General features: G+C 35.6%; 1 protein-coding gene across 1 annotated transcript in view; it reads left to right on the forward strand.

The window, feature by feature from the left end:
* Window positions 1-9186, forward strand: part of LOC107704082 (protein FAM198A-like) — a 19166-nt gene extending 9980 nt beyond the window's left edge. Inside the window, exons 4-6 of the mRNA XM_016506926.1 lie at window positions 5351-5473; window positions 8576-8679; window positions 8978-9186. Coding sequence (XP_016362412.1) covers window positions 5351-5473; window positions 8576-8679; window positions 8978-9182 — 432 coding nt within the window. The 3' untranslated portion in view covers window positions 9183-9186. The remainder of the gene's footprint in view (window positions 1-5350; window positions 5474-8575; window positions 8680-8977) is intronic.
* Window positions 9187-19087: the final 9901 nt, after the last annotated feature.

Consider the following 19087-nt stretch of genomic DNA (forward strand, 5'->3'; position numbering starts at 1 on the left):
AAATCGCCACAACACACCGGAAACAAGCCACAACACAACGAAATCACCTCAGCACAATGGAAACAAGCCACAACACAACAAAATTAGCACAACACAACGAAAACAAGCCACAACACAATGGAAAAAAAGTCGCAACACAATGGAAGCAAGCCACAACACAACGAAATTAGCACAACACAACGGAAATGGTCCTATGCACACAAACATATACATTTGCTACTTTTTAAAGCCTGAGCTCCTCTTTAATAAATATGGCGCTGCTTCTTTTTAAGCACTGTTATAGTTGAATGAGCCGAGGGATTTAATGCAGGGTCTAATGATCTAACGAAATCCAAATTTTTAAATCCAATATATTTTCACGAACCCTTGAAGTTTCTATGGGACAGTAGTACAATATATATCACACCATATCATGGTGCCATTTCAATAATGGAGTGTTTACATTAAGTGCAACAGCATTTTTGACATATAGGCTACCCTGTTGAAAAAACCAGCATATGCTGGTTTTTTCAACAGGGTATTTACACAAATTACACTCACCAATGTCTGGTTGGGCCACACAAAATTAAAAATGACGTGCCCCGGGTAACAGAGCAGTAGCATAGTGAGTAAGGCACATAAAAGTAGTATTTTGACGTGATCAACCAGCGTTAAAGTCCGCTTTTTGCCAGACTCGCTCTTCTCCTTTTTCCCATCACATATCAGATCAGAAAGGCATTTACTTTCAATGTAGAAAATATTTGATAAGTGGAAATAATGTGCATAACGAGTGTTTAATTCTAAAGTATATCAGGGTTAGGGGTATAGGTGTATGGAGGGCTTTATTGTCCCAATAGCGGCATCCATTTAATATTTTTATAAATATAATCATTTACACTCTACATTACTATTGCATCCTGTTAATGTACAACAAAACTGAGGTGCAAACATCTGCCACTATATAGACTATAGCCTATAAATAATAGGCTATCTAATCACGATTTACACTTATTGCAAAGAAAATACATAGTGTAAATAGAATTTATTGCTATTTTCACTTAGTGTAAACAGTATATCAATAAAATACGTTCTATTGTCAATTAGTGTAAACAGCATCTAATATTTGCTACTTACACTGCAAATAGCCGCTGCCTTCTATAACTAACATGCAAGCTTTATATAGTGGTAATGGACTAACAAAACCTTAATTTTGAACAATTTACTATACCAATACCATACCGATGAGTTTATGGACTCTTGAACTTGCACATATTATTACTGCTGAATTCATTTCATAACACTGTTTCTCGCAGCCACGTAATTGATGCTTTAAAGCTAAAATTTGGGCTTCGTACTAGAGTTATGGGTCTAAAAATATTACTAATTTTAAAGAGCTTTTACTGCACCACGATTTTTAAATGACACTTTAAATTTGCATAGCCATATAAATGACTTGGTTAATGGTTTAAAAAAACGGTACTAAAATGCCCAAAATTTGAATTTCATTAGACCGTTACCTCTGGTATAGTCCTTAGTTTGAATGCATCCTCTATAGTGGCGAAAGGGAGCGGGAGCATTTCCGTTGTGCTGCAGCGATTTTGTTGTGTTATGGCTTGTTTCCGTTGTGTTGTGCTAATTTCGTTGTGCTGCGGCGATTTCGTTGTGTTGTGGACGACTGGACCACCGTAGGGAACTGAATTAAAATATGCAATTTTTTTTTTGTTACTTTATTTTCGTGACAGAACTCATTAAAAGTCTAAATACCAAACAGTATGGTCTTGAGAGCACACTGAAAATCCAAGATTTAAATCAGAACTTGTAAATGATATCAACTGATCATCCATATGACTATAAGTACTAGTGTTTCTGTATTCTAAGTTAGTTTGAGGTTGCACTTAATCGTTTTCTATTGCCCTTGGTAGTGTGGAGAACTCTGTCTTCAGTAAACGGTCAATGGGTTGAACTTCAAATTTGACTCCTGGTCTGCACTAATCATCTTTGAGCTTCACTGAGCATATTGGTCTCTCTACGGGGTTTAACTGTAAATTTCCTTGTTTCTATTTGTAAAGGGAATCACGTGACAGAACCAAAGGTGAGCTTTATTACACAGCAGCATGGTCAAAGCAGGCAAGGTCAAAATCCAGCAAACAATGTAATCCAAGGCAGAGAGCAAAAGAATAATCCAGATGAACAGGCAATGATCGAAATCCAAGTGAGCAGTTCAAAGTACAAAACATGAAACAAGGCAATGGCAAATGAAAAACGCTTGGTAGAGTCCGCAACAGTTAAACAATACTTCACCATGTCAGTAGGAATGTGTGAAACTAAAATAGTCCTTCTAAGTGGAAACAGCTGTGCATGCAATTAGTTCCTGGCATGGGGTGTTATGGGAGATGTAGTCCGTGAAACAATGGTACAGGTAAATGATGGAGTATCCTCTAAAGGAGCGCATTGGCACTCCAGTAGGAGATCGTGACAATATTACATTTAAAAATTGCCAAATTATATTGCCAAGTTTTACACAAATTGTGTCAACGGCAGGTCAAGTACTGCTGTCATTAAAGCAAATTCGGAAATTCATGCATTCATAAATTTTTTTTACTCAAATTATTATTCTGAATATTCAAAATATAATTTGTAATTACTATGTTTTTGTTAAAAATGTGCTAAAAATGACTGTATACCAGTAAGTATAAAGGCACTGCATAAACCCAACATAACTCAAACCAGTGGCAAAGAGGATTGCATTAGTTTCTGAACAAAAGGTCACATCAATCAGAATATTCAGGGGCTGTGACATGGAAATGTCTTCAACAGAAATGCTCTGTGGCATTCACCATGGTTGACTAGCAGCACTGGGCTAGAACATTACGTAAGCGAGCCCTAAGGTTATCACAGTGCTGGCTGTGTGAGGAAAGACAGCACAGATTTGAGTATGATGTGCGGCAAGAACACAATGTGTGTTGACGACTGTTTGCTTCTGATACTGCCAACTGACAGCAGCTGTCACAGACACTGAGCTGATGTTAAAAATATTAGTATTTTTAGTATAATATCAGCATGTAGACAAGTGGCATAAACATCTTGTCTAGCTATTTTTAAGGCATTTATATATCCCATGAAACACAACAGATGTTTAGCAGAATGTTAAGGTGCTCTTTTCCATACAAAAACTAATTTACACTTTAAAGGTCCAAAATAAATAAATTGTTTATTTATTTATTTAAGTATGTGGTATCGAAAAATAAAGTATTACCATAGAGTATGTGGTTAAAAATGTGAGTCTTCTGAAGCTAGTTTTGTGTGATGAACAGACCCAAATATAAGCTGTTTTTGATATTGAATCTTCCTCTCTACACTAGTTCTCAAATCTCTTTTGCCCTTGCATCATGTCAGGTTTAACAAAAATAAGACAAGCACCATAGAATTAAAAAAGTAAATGATGACAAAATGTTCATCATTTTATTTGAACTTTAAACCTTTTAATCCTCTAAAGTGCAAGGGAAAAACTTATTTAATTGCCTTTATTACCCATCACATCCATCTTCAGTCGATCTCAGTTGTTCTAAAATCAGACGTGGTTCACTTTACAGTGTGAAATATAGCAGTGGTGTGTCAGTATGACCTATTGAGTTTGAGAGGGAGGGAGGGTGTTCTAACTGGGAATGAGCTGGTAAAGCACGTACTGTACCACAGGGTCACATCTCACCTTAACTTCTCACCCACAGTCTGGTCCCAGCACATACAGGAACCAAAGAGGAGTAATGTTGTTAAATGTTATGAGAAAAGTTAAACCACAGTATTGCCACTGGAATCTCTCTGCCTTGCAAGTTTATTTGCTTGCCTTGATAAAGGAAAAATTAGTTTGAAAACTGTTCATACAGTAAGATTAGTAAGTAACCCTGAGTACTCAGGTTGTGCAATATTTTACACTGTACACTGCATTCGTATTCTTATTTACATATTTATGCAGTTGATAACAATGATTAGCCATGTTTTGTATGATATGTAAATATATAACCACTATGTAATATTGCTGGCATGAAACATGCAAGGATGATGGCATAGAGAACCCAATTGCAGTTTATTTACAAAGGTGAAGATCCAAAAACATAAACTTAATTCTACACATGAAACACAACATCAGCATGGACTATGGGCTTGACTAGAAAATAAACAATGACATGGAACATCTAAATATACTTCAATACATGACAAAAGGTGCGTTCGACTTCATGCAGCACTGCGCAGAACGATCGGCGGCTGACTTGAAGCAGTGCATGCCGGTTAGAAATTTAGTCCAACTTGAACCGGCGCCAACGCCACGTCACTGTCACGTGTGGCATCAAAGTACAGCGATAGCGTTTCGAGAGCAGCCGGCTGACTCAGCTGGCGCTGCTTTTTCAGAGCGACTGCAGGAGCGCTGATGACGACACAGCTGTTTCAGATTGGCCAAATTCACCACATGACAACAATGACGTATGTTTCTAATATCTTCAAATCCAATACTGCTCATAAATCTGTTTTTTAGAACAGTAAAAGCTTTTTTACTGTAGTCGCAATGTTATATTGAGTCACGTTTATCATGAAAGCATATATACCCCCACTTTATTAGTATTTAAATAGTATATATTTACGTTGAACTTTATTCTTGAACAGATGGCGCTGTATTAAGTGGTATATAAAAAGTGTTTCTGTTGCTCATGAAAACGTTTCTGAAACGTCTGTGTATTTGACAAATATTGCATTTAATTCACTTCATCTGTGATAGAGTATGCAAACACCGCGTGAGCGTCACTAACGGGAGCAGAAATGTCCGGCTTGACGGCTCCGTTTTCAACTCCGCCCCCGACTGCAAGCGGCTACTCTCGTTGATCGCCGCTTATAGCCGTGCTTCAAGTCGAACTCACCTACTGTAACAAACATGAGGGCTTATAAACAAGACTCTATGGTAATCACATGATGTAAACAACCAATGACAAAACGGAACTGCTAAACAAAATGAACATGAACCAATGAGGGAGCAGAATTAATAATGAGACAGCAAGACAATGAACCAATGAAAACATGACATGAGCAACAAGCGGGAATAGGAGGTCACATGACTTGAAACAGGAAATACATAACTGAAACCAAGATAGAAGACCTGCCATAAAAAACATGACTAGACCTGAACTTAAATCATGAAATGTGAACAAAAGACAAGCTGTTCAAACTAACCCCCGTTCAAAATAATGTGAAACATGACTTTACCCAGGTTTATACTGTAAGTGGTTTTAAAGCCTATTTGTGAATGTCTATTGACATATATGAATTCAGTTTTTCATTTTTTTATTTGTTAAACGTGTGATTCATTTGTTGTTTTCTCCAGGTGAATGACAGACTAGACCGGTCTTGCTGTGGTTTCAGACCAGACCCATCAGAACTCTGTGTAGAAAACCTGCTGCATGTCAAATGTGGAAACCCAAAGGACTTAAATCTGGTGCACATCCTGGTAAAGGAAATATTGGTGATATTTGTCAGATCTTCCGATAATAACATATCAATACAGAACATCCTCATTCTAGTTCAACCCTCATAGACCATCTCACAGTACCTCCCAGTTGTAGAGAAAAGGGTCCCATATTTTATATAACTGAAATGGTAAAAAAAAAAAAAAAAAAAAAAAATGAGACAGCAAGACAATGAACCAATGAAAACATGACATGAGCAACAAGCGGGAATAGGAGGTCACATGACTTGAAACAGGAAATACATAACTGAAACCAAGATAGAAGACCTGCCATAAAAAACATGACTAGACCTGAACTTAAATCATGAAATGTGAACAAAAGACAAGCTGTTCAAACTAACCCCCATTCAAAATAATGTGAAACATGACTTTACCCAGGTTTATACTGTAAGTGGTTTTAAAGCCTATTTGTGAATGTCTATTGACATATATGAATTCAGTTTTTCATTTTTTTATTTGTTAAACGTGTGATTCATTTGTTGTTTTCTCCAGGTGAATGACAGACTAGACCGGTCTTGCTGTGGTTTCAGACCAGACCCATCAGAACTCTGTGTAGAAAACCTGCTGCATGTCAAATGTGGAAACCCAAAGGACTTAAATCTGGTGCACATCCTGGTAAAGGAAATATTGGTGATATTTGTCAGATCTTCCGATAATAACATATCAATACAGAACATCCTCATTCTAGTTCAACCCTCATAGACCATCTCACAGTACCTCCCAGTTGTAGAGAAAAGGGTCCCATATTTTATATAACTGAAATGGGAAAAAAAAAAAAAAAAAAACATCAAGGGCACAAGATCCAGTGTAATTCTTTGTATTTTTACATGGTTGCTTGAATATCCATTACAGCAATATACAGTGGAATGCAGTGAATAATAAAATTTTGAGCAGATGAAACCTGCTCCCAGAATGATAAATATGATATTGGAGAACCCCCTTTTTTTATTTAAAATGTTTAAATCTGACCTTGCAGTGCTCTTAGCTCTGTTATGTAGATGTTTTTATTTACTTATTTAGGTATTAGCGTCAGTTAAATTATAGCATATATATTTTTTTATTAATTCATAAATATTTTTCTATACTTGAGCTTTCGCAAGTATCCTTAAAATGATCAGTACACCATTTGACTTTGAAGAGAGTAAACATGCATACATAATGACACTATGGCATCAGTGAAACTTCACAGTGAAAAGGTCACATAGTTGGAAAGTATTCGTTTTCTACCAGGAGAGTGTAGAAAATTTTTCCCCCTTAATACGGCTTTCCAGTATCAAAAGCAATAACTTTCCAACAGCTCTCGAGATCTACGTGAAGTTTGAGCTCACTCTCAAACTGTGAGTTAGAAACCCAGCTAAATAAAGTGAGGCAGCTAAAACAAGTCAAGCCAATCAGTTTCCATGGGAGCCTTTAGATTGGTTCTGAGCTCCAGTGTAGCTGTGGTTTAGGTTTTTGGACCCAGTCTGCAAAAGTCATCTGTTTTAAAATTGCTTGCTCACAAAATCATTCCACAATTTTAGAAATATCTCCCTGTTGCTTAGCTTGTATGAATTATACTGACTGCAGTGGGCTCTGTAAGTTTTTCTGTCTCTTTTGTTAACCCTAACCCTGATATTAAACATGCATGGACACTGAGAAAAAAATAAAAAATAAATAATTAATTGTGTTGAACAAATTGATAACTCAAATTTCAAAGATGTCAACTCCAGTAGAATTATTGGCTTCTAAAAATCCAAACTGCAAAGAAACAACAAGGGAGCTCTCAAAAAAGTGGGCAGAGAGAACAAAGAAATTGGCTACTAAGTGGCCGGTATATATATTACATTCCAGTCTGAATTTTCGATGGCAAGCGAGATGTTTTAGTTTTACTATAGTCATGACTTCTGATTTTAGTACACATTTAATATACTTTTGGCATAATTATGTGAAATATAATTCAACAAAATCTGAAAAGTGGTCTACCATTCGGTATCAGATCATTTTGTATCTAATGAAATGCAATTCTAACATTTTTGAAGTGTGTCTTAAAGGGTTAGTTCACCCAGAAATGAATCTTCTGTCATATCCTCACTTTGTTCCAAATCCATAAGGCTTTTGTTTATCTTCAAAACACAAATATATATTTTTAATGAATCATGAGAGATTATTGTCCCTCTATTGAACATCCACGGAACCAGAACGTTGACGCTTCAAAAAGTTCATAAAGACATTGTAAATTTATATGATGGACAGATATAATTTAGGATTTTAATCACATAAATTTTTAATCACATAAAAAAAGCAAGGCATCGAACCCCCAACTGCTCCCCAGGCGCCGCAGCAAAAATGGCTGCCCACTGCTCCGGGTGTGTGTTCACGGTGTGTGTCTTCACTGCTGTGTGTGTGCACTTTGGATGGGTTAAATGCAGAGCACTAATTCCGAGTATGGGTCACCATACTTGGCCACGTCACGTCACTTTTTTTTTCTTTTTTTTTTAAATATTGATTAACACTCATCACATATGAGTAGAAGCTCAAATGTGCTTGCTTGACCCAAAGAACCAATGAGGTTTGTTCTCGCGTATCACACCAGCATGTTTGAGCTTCTGCAAGAACCAAAGGGATTTGTTCTTATGTGTCAGGCAAGTAGCTGAGCTTCCGTTTACCACATACTGCATGATGAGCACTGTGTATGTGCATTGATCAATGCGTATATGTGAATAAATTAAAACAGATTGTCTCTTTAGAAGGGTTATATGGATTCATATGGATTACTTTTACATGGATTACATGGATTCACATGGATTACTTTTACAATGTTCTTTAGGGACTTTTTGAGCCATCAAAGTTTTGGTTGTGTGGACTTATAATAGAGGGACAGAAATGGCTCAGGCTTCATTAAAAAAATATCTTCATTAATTAGTTTAAAAAACTAAACAAAAGTCTTATGGGTTAGGCTACAGTAACTTTTGACAGAATTTTTATTTTTGGGTGAACTAACCCTTTAAATGTCTAAAAGTTTCCAAATACTTTAGGGCCACTGTACATAATATAAATAAGCATGAATGTACTCAAAATAATCTGTATATTAACCTCAATTTATAGGTTCGGAAGACAGAACCTTCCAGACTGGTTTTTATTGACAATGCAGGAAGACCTCATCAACCACAAGACAACCTCAACTTCAGACTGCTTGAAGGTATTGATGAGTAAGTATTAATATTTGTGAAGATTTATCTAGACTATTTATACTATCTTATACTGGCCTAGTGGTTAAAAATGTGTACTGTTAACTACTGTAAGTTTGAACTGGGACTTCTTAACATTGTGCCTTTGAATAACAGACTTGCTGACCCAAGTCCATTTGGATACAAGTGCCAACTGAATTAGAAGCAGACAAGTTATGTTTACGAATACAAATGTCAGAATAAGGATTCTGTTTTCAAGGAAATAAGACTGATCAACATACAAAACAGTTAGTGTAACAGTGTATTCGTTGATTGATAGGTTTCCAGAGTGGGCCGTTTCAGTGCTGCAATCAGGATGTCTGGAGAGGATGCTCCTTCGCTCCCTGTCTGTGGATCGGGAATTCTGGGTGAGCAGAGGAGAGGCGTCCGAACTCAAATCTATCATCTGGCATGTTGAGCAAAGAGCCAAGGCCCTCCTCCAGTATATACAAGAGAAGAAACTACGACTTAACAGAGATCTTTAACTCTCACATGAAGAGATTATCTTATATTGTAAAAAAAAAACAAACAATTACTGAATTCTCAGAAGACACAAAATGTTTATGGAAATCCTTTGCTTTGCATTGAATCATCCTGATTCATTTTTGTCGTTTTGTTCATTAAGTCTGTTTTGTTGTGATGTTTAGAAAGTCATGCGAACTATGCAAGACAGCTAAAATGAAAAGAGGTAGTGTATTTTGCATGTATTTTTGAGTCGATTTCCCTAATCAGGGTTGACAATCCTTGAACTGTGATTAAGTGATGCTCATAGTGTCTGAGAGAAGACACTCCAGATGGTCATTTGCAAAGCAGGACTCATGCAGAGGCCCATCACTGTGAAGAGACTTACACTATGTCCTAACCTGACACGATACAATTAGATTTCAACAACAAGCAATTTGTCTTACTATGCTAAATGCTAATGTGCTGTCGACGGCACACAGTTACAGCCAATTAGAAGATATTTAATATTTAATGTACAGTTATGAGAAGTGGAATTTTGGTCTAATGATATTTCATATAGTGGGTGGCTGTCGCACAATTAGACACCAAACCATCAACAAAATCTGTCGCTTATTTGTTTTGTGGTCACAGCTGCATTGGACAAAACCAGAATTTACATGGAAGAAATTAAGCTTTGTATGTCAAGTCTTCCTCTGGTGCATTCAGGAAGGGTAACTGCAGCTGTAAGTTAGATATGAAGTTAAGTTAATGAAGCTTCCAAACTATTTTTCTTGTGCAGTGTCCTTGAAATGCCAAAAACAAGAGAATTGTGGTGTACAAGCTAAATCTTTAATGAAGGCTACTATACTAGAATAGATGCTGAGGACTATGAAACTGTGGTGTGGAGTGAAACTCCTTAACTCCTGCTCGGCTCCTACAGGGCCTCAGTTATGCACGAAATTGCTGAGTCAGAATTTGTGGTGTCATATGTAGGGTTGTCATACATGATTCTAGGCTGTCGACTTTGTCTTATAGGACACATACTGTGCATACACTGCAGTTAAACAGTTGTCCTAAACTTTTTTTTTTGACTCCAAGCTCCCCTGTTGTCAGCAACAATATTAGAAGGCCCTATGACTTCTGCAGTTTGTGATTTTCTGGATAAGAATAAAGATTTAAAAAAATATATATGTTTTAATACCTGATTTCAATACCCGATCTTCTACCTGGTTTACAATCTCATTTCGACTTGATATTTGTTTCCTCTTTAATTCAGAGCTTGGCATAACTGGAGCATATTCATTTAAAATGCCCTTGCAATTATTAATTTTATTAATTGACATGACTTTTCCAGTTCTCTGAAAAAAAAAATCAGGCTACCTTATATATCTAGGTTTATCTAGTTAGTGGGAACCCTGCTGCTTCTTCTGTTTAAAAAAAATTGAAGAAGAGTTTATATATATAAAAATGTTTTTTTTTTTTTTTTAAGTCATCTTGAGGCCCCCTTTGGAAGTTTGCTGAGACCCCTTTGTGTCTAGCCCAGTCCTCTGGTTGACAACTACTGATTTATACAATTCAGCCATTTTTATATGCGGTCATTACTCCCAAAACTTTGTAGTGTGTATGTGGCCTTTTTGTTAAATAAACTGAATTTCAGTGTTTTTACTAAGTTGTCATCACTCACAACCACTAGTTCATGCATAATTAAAAAGTCATTATTTTTGGAAATGTATGACTGCATCTTTGGAACATTGATTGTTCTACTTATTACTTGCTGAATTTGGAATTTTCTCTGGAATAAATGTGCTCATCTACGATGTATGAAGTATTTCAAGACTAGTCGAAAACCTCAATCATAGGAAGAATCACACGTATCTGACAGCTTATTTATTTTTCATAAATCAATGCTCAAATCACATTTTGTGAGTTTGCACTTTTGAAATGTTTTTTCTATGTTCGAACACAGCTGCAAACTTTAAAATAATCCATTAAAGACATTCAGCAGATATCAGTTCCTGAAATCAAATGAAAAGAGGCTGAAGAAGAGTTTAGAGGAACAGAGTTCATCTGTTCGTGAGCTGATCTTGTCACTTCCTATAAGCCTCATACTGATCACACATTTGGAGATTAGGAGCATGCCGAGGGAGAAAAATAAATGATATTAGCAAAACATTAAATCTCCCTTTCATCCAGTTTATATTCCCACAGGTCTCATTTACATTTGCCTAATGTGGGCCAGAGACTCCTGCCTGTGTTCTGCTTCCAATTTCACTTCAAAGTACTTTGACTGCTTCTTTTTAAACTTAGGAAGAGAGTTCACCGAACAGATTTGAAACATAAGGCTTGTTTGGCATAAATGCTGAATGCACAGATATTTTATATCTTTGATGAGCTGATATAATATTTAAAAACGTAAATGTAATGGCCACATCCAGACAATCCCAATCTGTTCCAAATACCTGTGTGTATAGTTCTTTTAACCTCATTGAAAACTATATACACCTTTCTAATGATTCCTTTAAGAATAGGAGGATAAAAACATCATGCCATTGTGTGTTTGGGTTAATGAGTTCAAAGCAAGCTGATGTAATTTGTACTTCATGCCTGAAATCTGAAAGATGGATAAAACATATAGTGGGTATAGAAAAGAATCACCCCCTTTAAAATTGTTCATTTCATCTCTGCATTTAACAAATAAGTGAAAGAATAATCTCCTTAAGAACTTTAGCTTCATTGTTTCATCAGTATGACTGCACAGTACTGTGCTACTTCAAAAAATTAATTCCCTACCATAATAATTAAATCCTGTCCGTTAAATATTTCAAAATAATTGCTTTTTTTATCAGTTGAATTTCCCAAAGACCATGAACATTTCAGCTCCTTTCAAGTCCATGGTTTTGCAATTTATAAATAAGTGCAACTCGATCGTAGTTGTCTTACAAGGTCAGGGTAAAATAAAAAGGATGAAATATAAAACTACAAGCTCTCTCATCATTAGGCAAGAGATGAGTGGATCAAGCCATTATTGCTGGACCATGTAAGAGGGTATCTCAGAAAACTGTGAGAAGTAGCAGAAGTCTCTGTCATGTGTTACCTCTGGCCTGCATCCAATTTAATAGAAAAATGATTTTAATTAATCATAACCATGGGAGTGATTAAACTAAGTGTAAATAGAGATGAAGAGAAAGAACGAGAATGAGACAAACACAAAAGGGAAAGAGAACAAGGATGCAGTTCTCCAGATGAAAGTAAGCTGCTTTCTAACCTGTTTTATAAATGTTTCTGTTGACAAGTGAGCACATAAAGCATTCTTCCCCTTGAGCATAGATAAAACCATCATCCATGCCTCACACAGCAAAACTATAGCTGTGCATCTTCATATTTCTTAGTGATAAAAGTGATATTTTTATTACACCATTTTTGTTGACTTACCTCAAAAACCATGTGATAGTATTACCCAGGGCATGGTACCTTTCTGCTCTATTATTTTCACAGTTTATTAAAGGGGTCATAGGATGCCCATTTTCCACAAGTTGATATGATTCTTTAGGGTCTTAATGAAAAGTCTGTAACATAGTTTCGTCAAAATTTCTCAATGGTAGTATTAAATTTTTTTTACCCTGTCAAAAACAGCTCTTTTCAGATCAAGCCGTTTTTGTAGCATTTTCCTTTAAATGTTAATGAGCTCTGCTGACCCCGCCCCTCTCTTCCGAGCTGCTCTCAGAGAGACTGTTTACTTTAGCCGCATTCATTGTGAAACTTGCTAATTAGCACATTATTAGGAAAGGCGATTTGCAAAGATTTATTACAAAACATTATACTCACTTCTTCTGTAGATGAGGCTGGATCATGAATGATTCGCTCGAGCATAGACGCATTTATGTAGAACGGGGGCGCATTCCCTTCAGAAACAAATGTAATCCACTGCGAGTTCAGCGACTCAATAATCATCACTTGTTTTTTGGTGTTGATTACTAAGGCTAATTAATATTGGTCATACTAAGGAAACAAGCCCTAAATGGGATAATTCACCCTAAAAAAAAATAATAATAATAATAAAAAAATAAATAATCTTTTACTCACCCTCATGTCGTTCCAAACCAGTCTTTCTTTCTTCTCTGGAGCATAAAAGTAATGAAATGTCTGTGTTTTTGTTTTGTTTTGTTTTGCAACAACCACTTTCAACAACCCAAAACACTCTAGCAACCATATAGAAATCTATAGCAACTGCATAGCAATGCCCTGGTAACAACATCCCTAGCATTGTTGCCATCAAGTTTTGCAAGGGAATGCATGACTCACTTTTTCAGAGAATGCAACAGTCTAGTTGGAACTAGACAATCTCTGAAAATGTCATGACCAATAGTGTTAACTGCTAATGTGCAATGCAAATATCTACAGAGCCTTACAATAGTGAGACTCTTAGTAGTGAATGAGGAACACTTGCCTTTCTGTTTCTTGTCCCTGCCACTGGAACTTCGATTTCTGCCATAGATAAATAGTTATTTTAAATTGTAGTAATATTTCACAATGCCACTGTTAGTACTGTTTTTATCGTATAAATGAAGCTTTACAGAGCATAAAAGATTTCTTTCAAAACATTACAATTCTTACCAGTCCCAAACTTTTGAACACCAGTGTATATGAGGCAGATTTGATAATGCATGTATATACTGTGTACACATTTTATATAACTGACTAACAGTGTGATCAGTTTTAAAACCACCACTGAAGCTGGTTTCAGAAGAGTGAGTGTTCAGTGAGAAGGCAGTTATCTATGCTGTCTCTTCTTTCCCTGTTGCTGGTGATTTATTTAAGACTTGGTTATCCTATTAACCCTCGTCTGGAGGAAAGACTGTGGTGGTCAGGGTCACGCCACCCTCAAAATGTTTCAGAAGACAGTGTAGAAATCTTATTTCACAAAAGAGCAGGATTTATATCCATGTCCTTGGAAAAATATTGGTTTTTAATTGGTTTGAGATGACTATATATATTTTTCATTGGTGTTTCTGTCTGACATGCTTTATTATGGAGACCTTTAACATCAGCAGTCTGTCGTGGCTCGTTTAGACTGGTTTTTGCCACAATTACATAGAGATATCAACACAACTTGTCCTGACTGTCAACTTATCTATTATTAAATGAAGATTCATTCATGTTGGGCCCATCACATTACTTTGATTTGGTGGACTTATTATAAGTCTATATTAATAATATATAATAAATAATAATAATAATAATAAAGATAACAATTTTTCTCAAGATCTTAATTCTTTTATTGAAGTTTTTTCTCCCTCGTGAGACAGTTGTATCGCCCTATTTTTTTCATGCCAGCAAAAAATAAATAAATTGTAACACATTCAATTCAACATGCAACAATTAAAAACATGGTGTATTAAATGTATGAAGTGCATTTTTGCATGTTTTTTAATAAATTAATAGATATGACAAAAAATGTCATGCCATTGACACGACAGCCAACACAACATGGAGTGAACAAAAAATGACCGCACTTGGTGTGTACAATTTTTATGTTCTCATACTTTCTATTATATCAGCTTGGAATGCAGAGAAAACATTCAGTAAGCCGTTTAAAATGGGTTCTACCAATAACATACTGTTTGAATGTTAATGGCGGTTTAAATGTTCATTTATTGGGAATTAAACATGACGATCAATTCAGCAAAGGCTGGATTGTTTTTGTTTCAGATATAGTACTTTTTTTGGGAAACTATTTTGAGGAAATACTCTCATAATTACAGCTTTACAAAGATGTTCCTTTATTTGTTGCCTGTTCAGAAACTATTGTGTGCTGTGCAAGAGCTCTGCCGTCTGCTGAGTCTCTCTGACGCAAATGAGAGTCCTTAAGGTCCTCACCTTAGAGTGTTGCCATGACAATGAGCAGTCAGCTCTAGGCACCCTCTCAGGCTCATTGTGACGATGTGATTGACAGATCTCACTCGAGGCTGTTGTCTCAGGTGTAAAGATGTGACAGTAACAGGAGAGTGTCATTTGGCTGCCCTCTGTCTTTGGTTCCACGGAGAGTTTACACGGCTAGCAAAGGCTCACATTAAACCTGGAACTCAGACTGAGATAATGTAGAGAATATGAGAGGAAATCTGTCACATTTGTTACATTCAAGTGTAGTTACTAATTGATGTAACTGGGAAATTAGCGTTACTGTTATTGTGGTGTTATGTAGTGGTGTTCAGTATATGTGTTGTCAGCATACTGCAAGCACCAATATGCTACATAATTATGTCATTTTAATATTTTCATTGATTTACAGATATTGACAACACTTTTATTCTTTAAAAAAAAAAAGTAATATTTTGATTATTCTGCCTAAGGTTAACTGCATTAGGTTAAGTGAAATCGTACCAGAAATCAATTCTGATAAGTCTGTTCCAAATCCGCATAACTTTCTTTATGGAAATCAAAACGATGATTAGTTAGGTAAACTTACTTTTGAATTGATTATATATGATTTATATATGTACATCTATAAAAAAAAATGAAAAAAAGGAATATACATAAAAACTTTGCTATTTACAATGTTAATAACTATGGAAACACCATCACAGCCTGTGAAAAGGGTCCAATGTTGGTCTCTCACAGTTTCAAGCTTCAAAACAGATGCAAAAGCTCTACAAAACTACCATAAGAAAACTGATTCATTACACTGTAGTGCTCTTCCAAAACTTCTGTCATGTAAAGGCTTTTAGTGAGGAACAGGCTTAAATTTAAGTCATTATTTACTGAAAATCTTCACATGTGCCCTAACTCTCTCTGGCGCATTGATAAAAAATGACAAGAACTACTGCAGTGATGTATAATTTGTAAACTAATCTTTTTTTATTTAAATGAGGGAAACATAATCCATAAAGAAGCTATCATGAACAGGTAAGTTAATATCGCATAGTTGTTCATGACATTCTTTTACAAAACAAGCTCAGGGAACGACATCAAAGGGTGAACAATTGAAACCTCAAATACTGTGAGCTTCACCTTCTCCTCATTTTTACTCAAATGGTTTCTATTTTATTTTATTTTATTTTTTTGAAAATAAAGTCAAATTAACTAGCCACATTTCCTTTCTTTGGAAGAACACTACCAATGTATTATACATCTAAGAAATTATCACTAATGAATGCCAATTTCTGGTCTTGAACAATTTTCGGACAGGGCTCATTTTCTATGTGGAGGTTAAGTACATTTTTCACTTCAAAAACACACTTTGCAATTTCAATACCATCTGAATGAAATGACTATATCTGGTTATGACTCACATAACCTTGGTAAAATTATGTAGCAAATTACCTGCTGTTTTTCGGCTAGCTCAGAGGGAGCTCCTATGAGAAATCTAGGAATCACTTTTATTATGGTACTATATTATTTTTAACAACGCTTCTCCTCGTTTATTTTGACCTTCATCAAATACAGCAGTTCAGTTTGTAGCCCTAAAACCTGAAAAACAGTTAGCATTTTCAAACCATGGGTTCCCTAAGGAACTTGGTTTTCGATTTATGAGTAAAATAAGATCTGTATTAACTTCACATGAAGCGAATTTCTCATTTTACAAAATAAATTCCATAATCATGTGTACCTTGACTTTTGAAGAATTTTTAAAGTAAATAAAAAAAAATGGAAAGCCAGATCAAGGAAACTGTTAAAAATGGTCACTGTAGTGTCAGCATCAGGTACAATCATCACCTTAATTCATTTCTTCCCTTAATTATAAATATAATCTTGTTATTATATAATCACGAGTCTATTTTATTAGTTTAATGATGCACGCATCCAGAGTACAAGACCTTTTGTAATGTTTTGTGAAGCTCTTGTTTTATCCAGACTGAACTATTGCAATGCTCTCTTAGCAGGTCTTCCAGCCAATTCCATCAAACCTCTACAACTAATCTAGAATGTGGCTGCAAGTTTAGTCTTTAACGAGCCAAAAAGAGCGCGTATCACACCCAGGGATGGGCAATATTTCAGATACATGTATTTAAAATATGTATTTGAAATACAAAATACTAGTTCAAAAGGAAGCCTGGATGAATGAGTAATAGAATGTGATGGGCTTGGTGCAATTGCACTTATTATAAGTGTATATGTGTATGTCCTTTATACTTCTATGGCTCTCAATAGATTCAGTGGTTGGAGTTGGGGTAATACTCATTGACGATTTCTGTTGCTACTTTCTGATTACGTTTCTGGCTACATTTAAAATCAAAACATATTGATCATTTAATAAGTGTTGTAATGCTAAAATGTTTGTTTTCAGCTTCCAAATAGGTGTCCAGTGATTGATAAATAAGTATTTGATTTCTGAATATTGTACCCTAATTGAAGTAGCTGTTTAAATAGGATCATGATTTTACATACCATTGCATGAATGACTGCCTGACACATAATATATTATTATATTTATGACTAACGATCAAATGATTAAGTAGTTAGAAACTAGTTGCAATGAATACAGGTGCCATCAGTTGTCTTCTTATGAATGACTTGTTTGTCATTGAGTCAGTGCTGCTGATGCAAAGTAGGCCCTTCCTTACCAAACACCAAGTAACTAAATTAGGATACAATTATGAGTCATTCGCAAACTGTTAAACATTAAACTGTTGGTTACTTTAAAACTAACCTTCATCTGGGAAATCACAGGGATATGTGAATATTTGATCTGTTAACTGGTTGCATACGTCAGATTCATTGCATGACTCAGGCAGAGAAAAGCTGTTGCTATCAAACATTGTTCACTTGTTCACAAACATCAGTGTATTGGTGAAGAGATAGATCAAATAGGCCAATTGATGGAAGGTTTGTGAAGAAATTTCATGCTCCCTTGTAAAAGTATTTTTTATTTTTAAAATACAAAAATACAGTGGGTTATTTTGATACTTGGTGTGGCTGCTGTATTTTGTAGTTTATTTTGATACACTTAAAATGAAGGAATTTGTTTTTTTATTTTAAAATACATTTTGATGTATCTTTGCCCAACCCTGATCACACCCCTGTTCATCAATTTGCACTGGCTATAGCTGCTTGCATAAAATTCAAGGCATTGATGTTTGCCTTCAAAACCACCACTGGCTCTGCACCCCTTTACTAATTCACTACTTCAGTTATGTGCCCTCTAGAAGCTTGCATTCTGCAAGTGAACTGTGCATTATAGTGCCATCCCAAAGAGGCACAAAATCAGTTTCACAGACTTTTACATGAACTGTTCCCTCCTGGTGGAATGACCTGCCCAACTCAATCCAATCAGATGAGTCCTTATGGTGCGTTCAAGTCATGTCGGATAGATCGTATTTACAAGTTGAACGCACGTGAACGCCACCACAAAATCGTTATTACGAGTTGGAAACTCGAAATTTTATTTTAAGCCCTGAGTTTCCGAGTTGGGGGCGTGTCAATGAGAAACATGGCGGAATCGATGGATGCAACGTCTGCAGTTGACGGTAAATTTTTGTTTAAATTGGTAGTTTAGTTGTCCTATAAACTTAAACTGGTCATGTTCTTGTTACGCAGCTGAAATCCAAGTAAAAAAATGCAGACCCTGTTGTATTTTCTTGTAATTTATTAAACGTCGTAATTACGACTTGTCAACTCGTAAGTACGAACGTCCCAGGAGGACTTGAACGCAGCATTAGCCATCTTCTACAAACAGCTAAAAACACATCTCTTCCATCTTCATTTGACCCTCTAATTCTAGCACACTGTTCTAATTTTAAGAAGAAAAAAAAAAACTTGACACTCTTTTAACACTTGCACTCTCTATTCTATTTCTGTTCTTACTACTTCTTTAAAAAGAGAGAGCTTCTGACACTAGCATTCTCTATTCTTTTGACTTGTTTTATTTTTATTCAAAGACCATCTAACACTAGCGTTCCCTATTCTTTTTCTTTTCTATCTACATTTTTCTTATTAAAAAAAAAAAAAA

The sequence above is a fragment of the Sinocyclocheilus anshuiensis genome, unplaced genomic scaffold (assembly GCF_001515605.1).
Source record: "Sinocyclocheilus anshuiensis isolate Anshui unplaced genomic scaffold, SAMN03320099.WGS_v1.1 scaffold1272, whole genome shotgun sequence".
Classification (NCBI taxonomy): Eukaryota; Metazoa; Chordata; class Actinopteri; order Cypriniformes; family Cyprinidae; genus Sinocyclocheilus; species Sinocyclocheilus anshuiensis.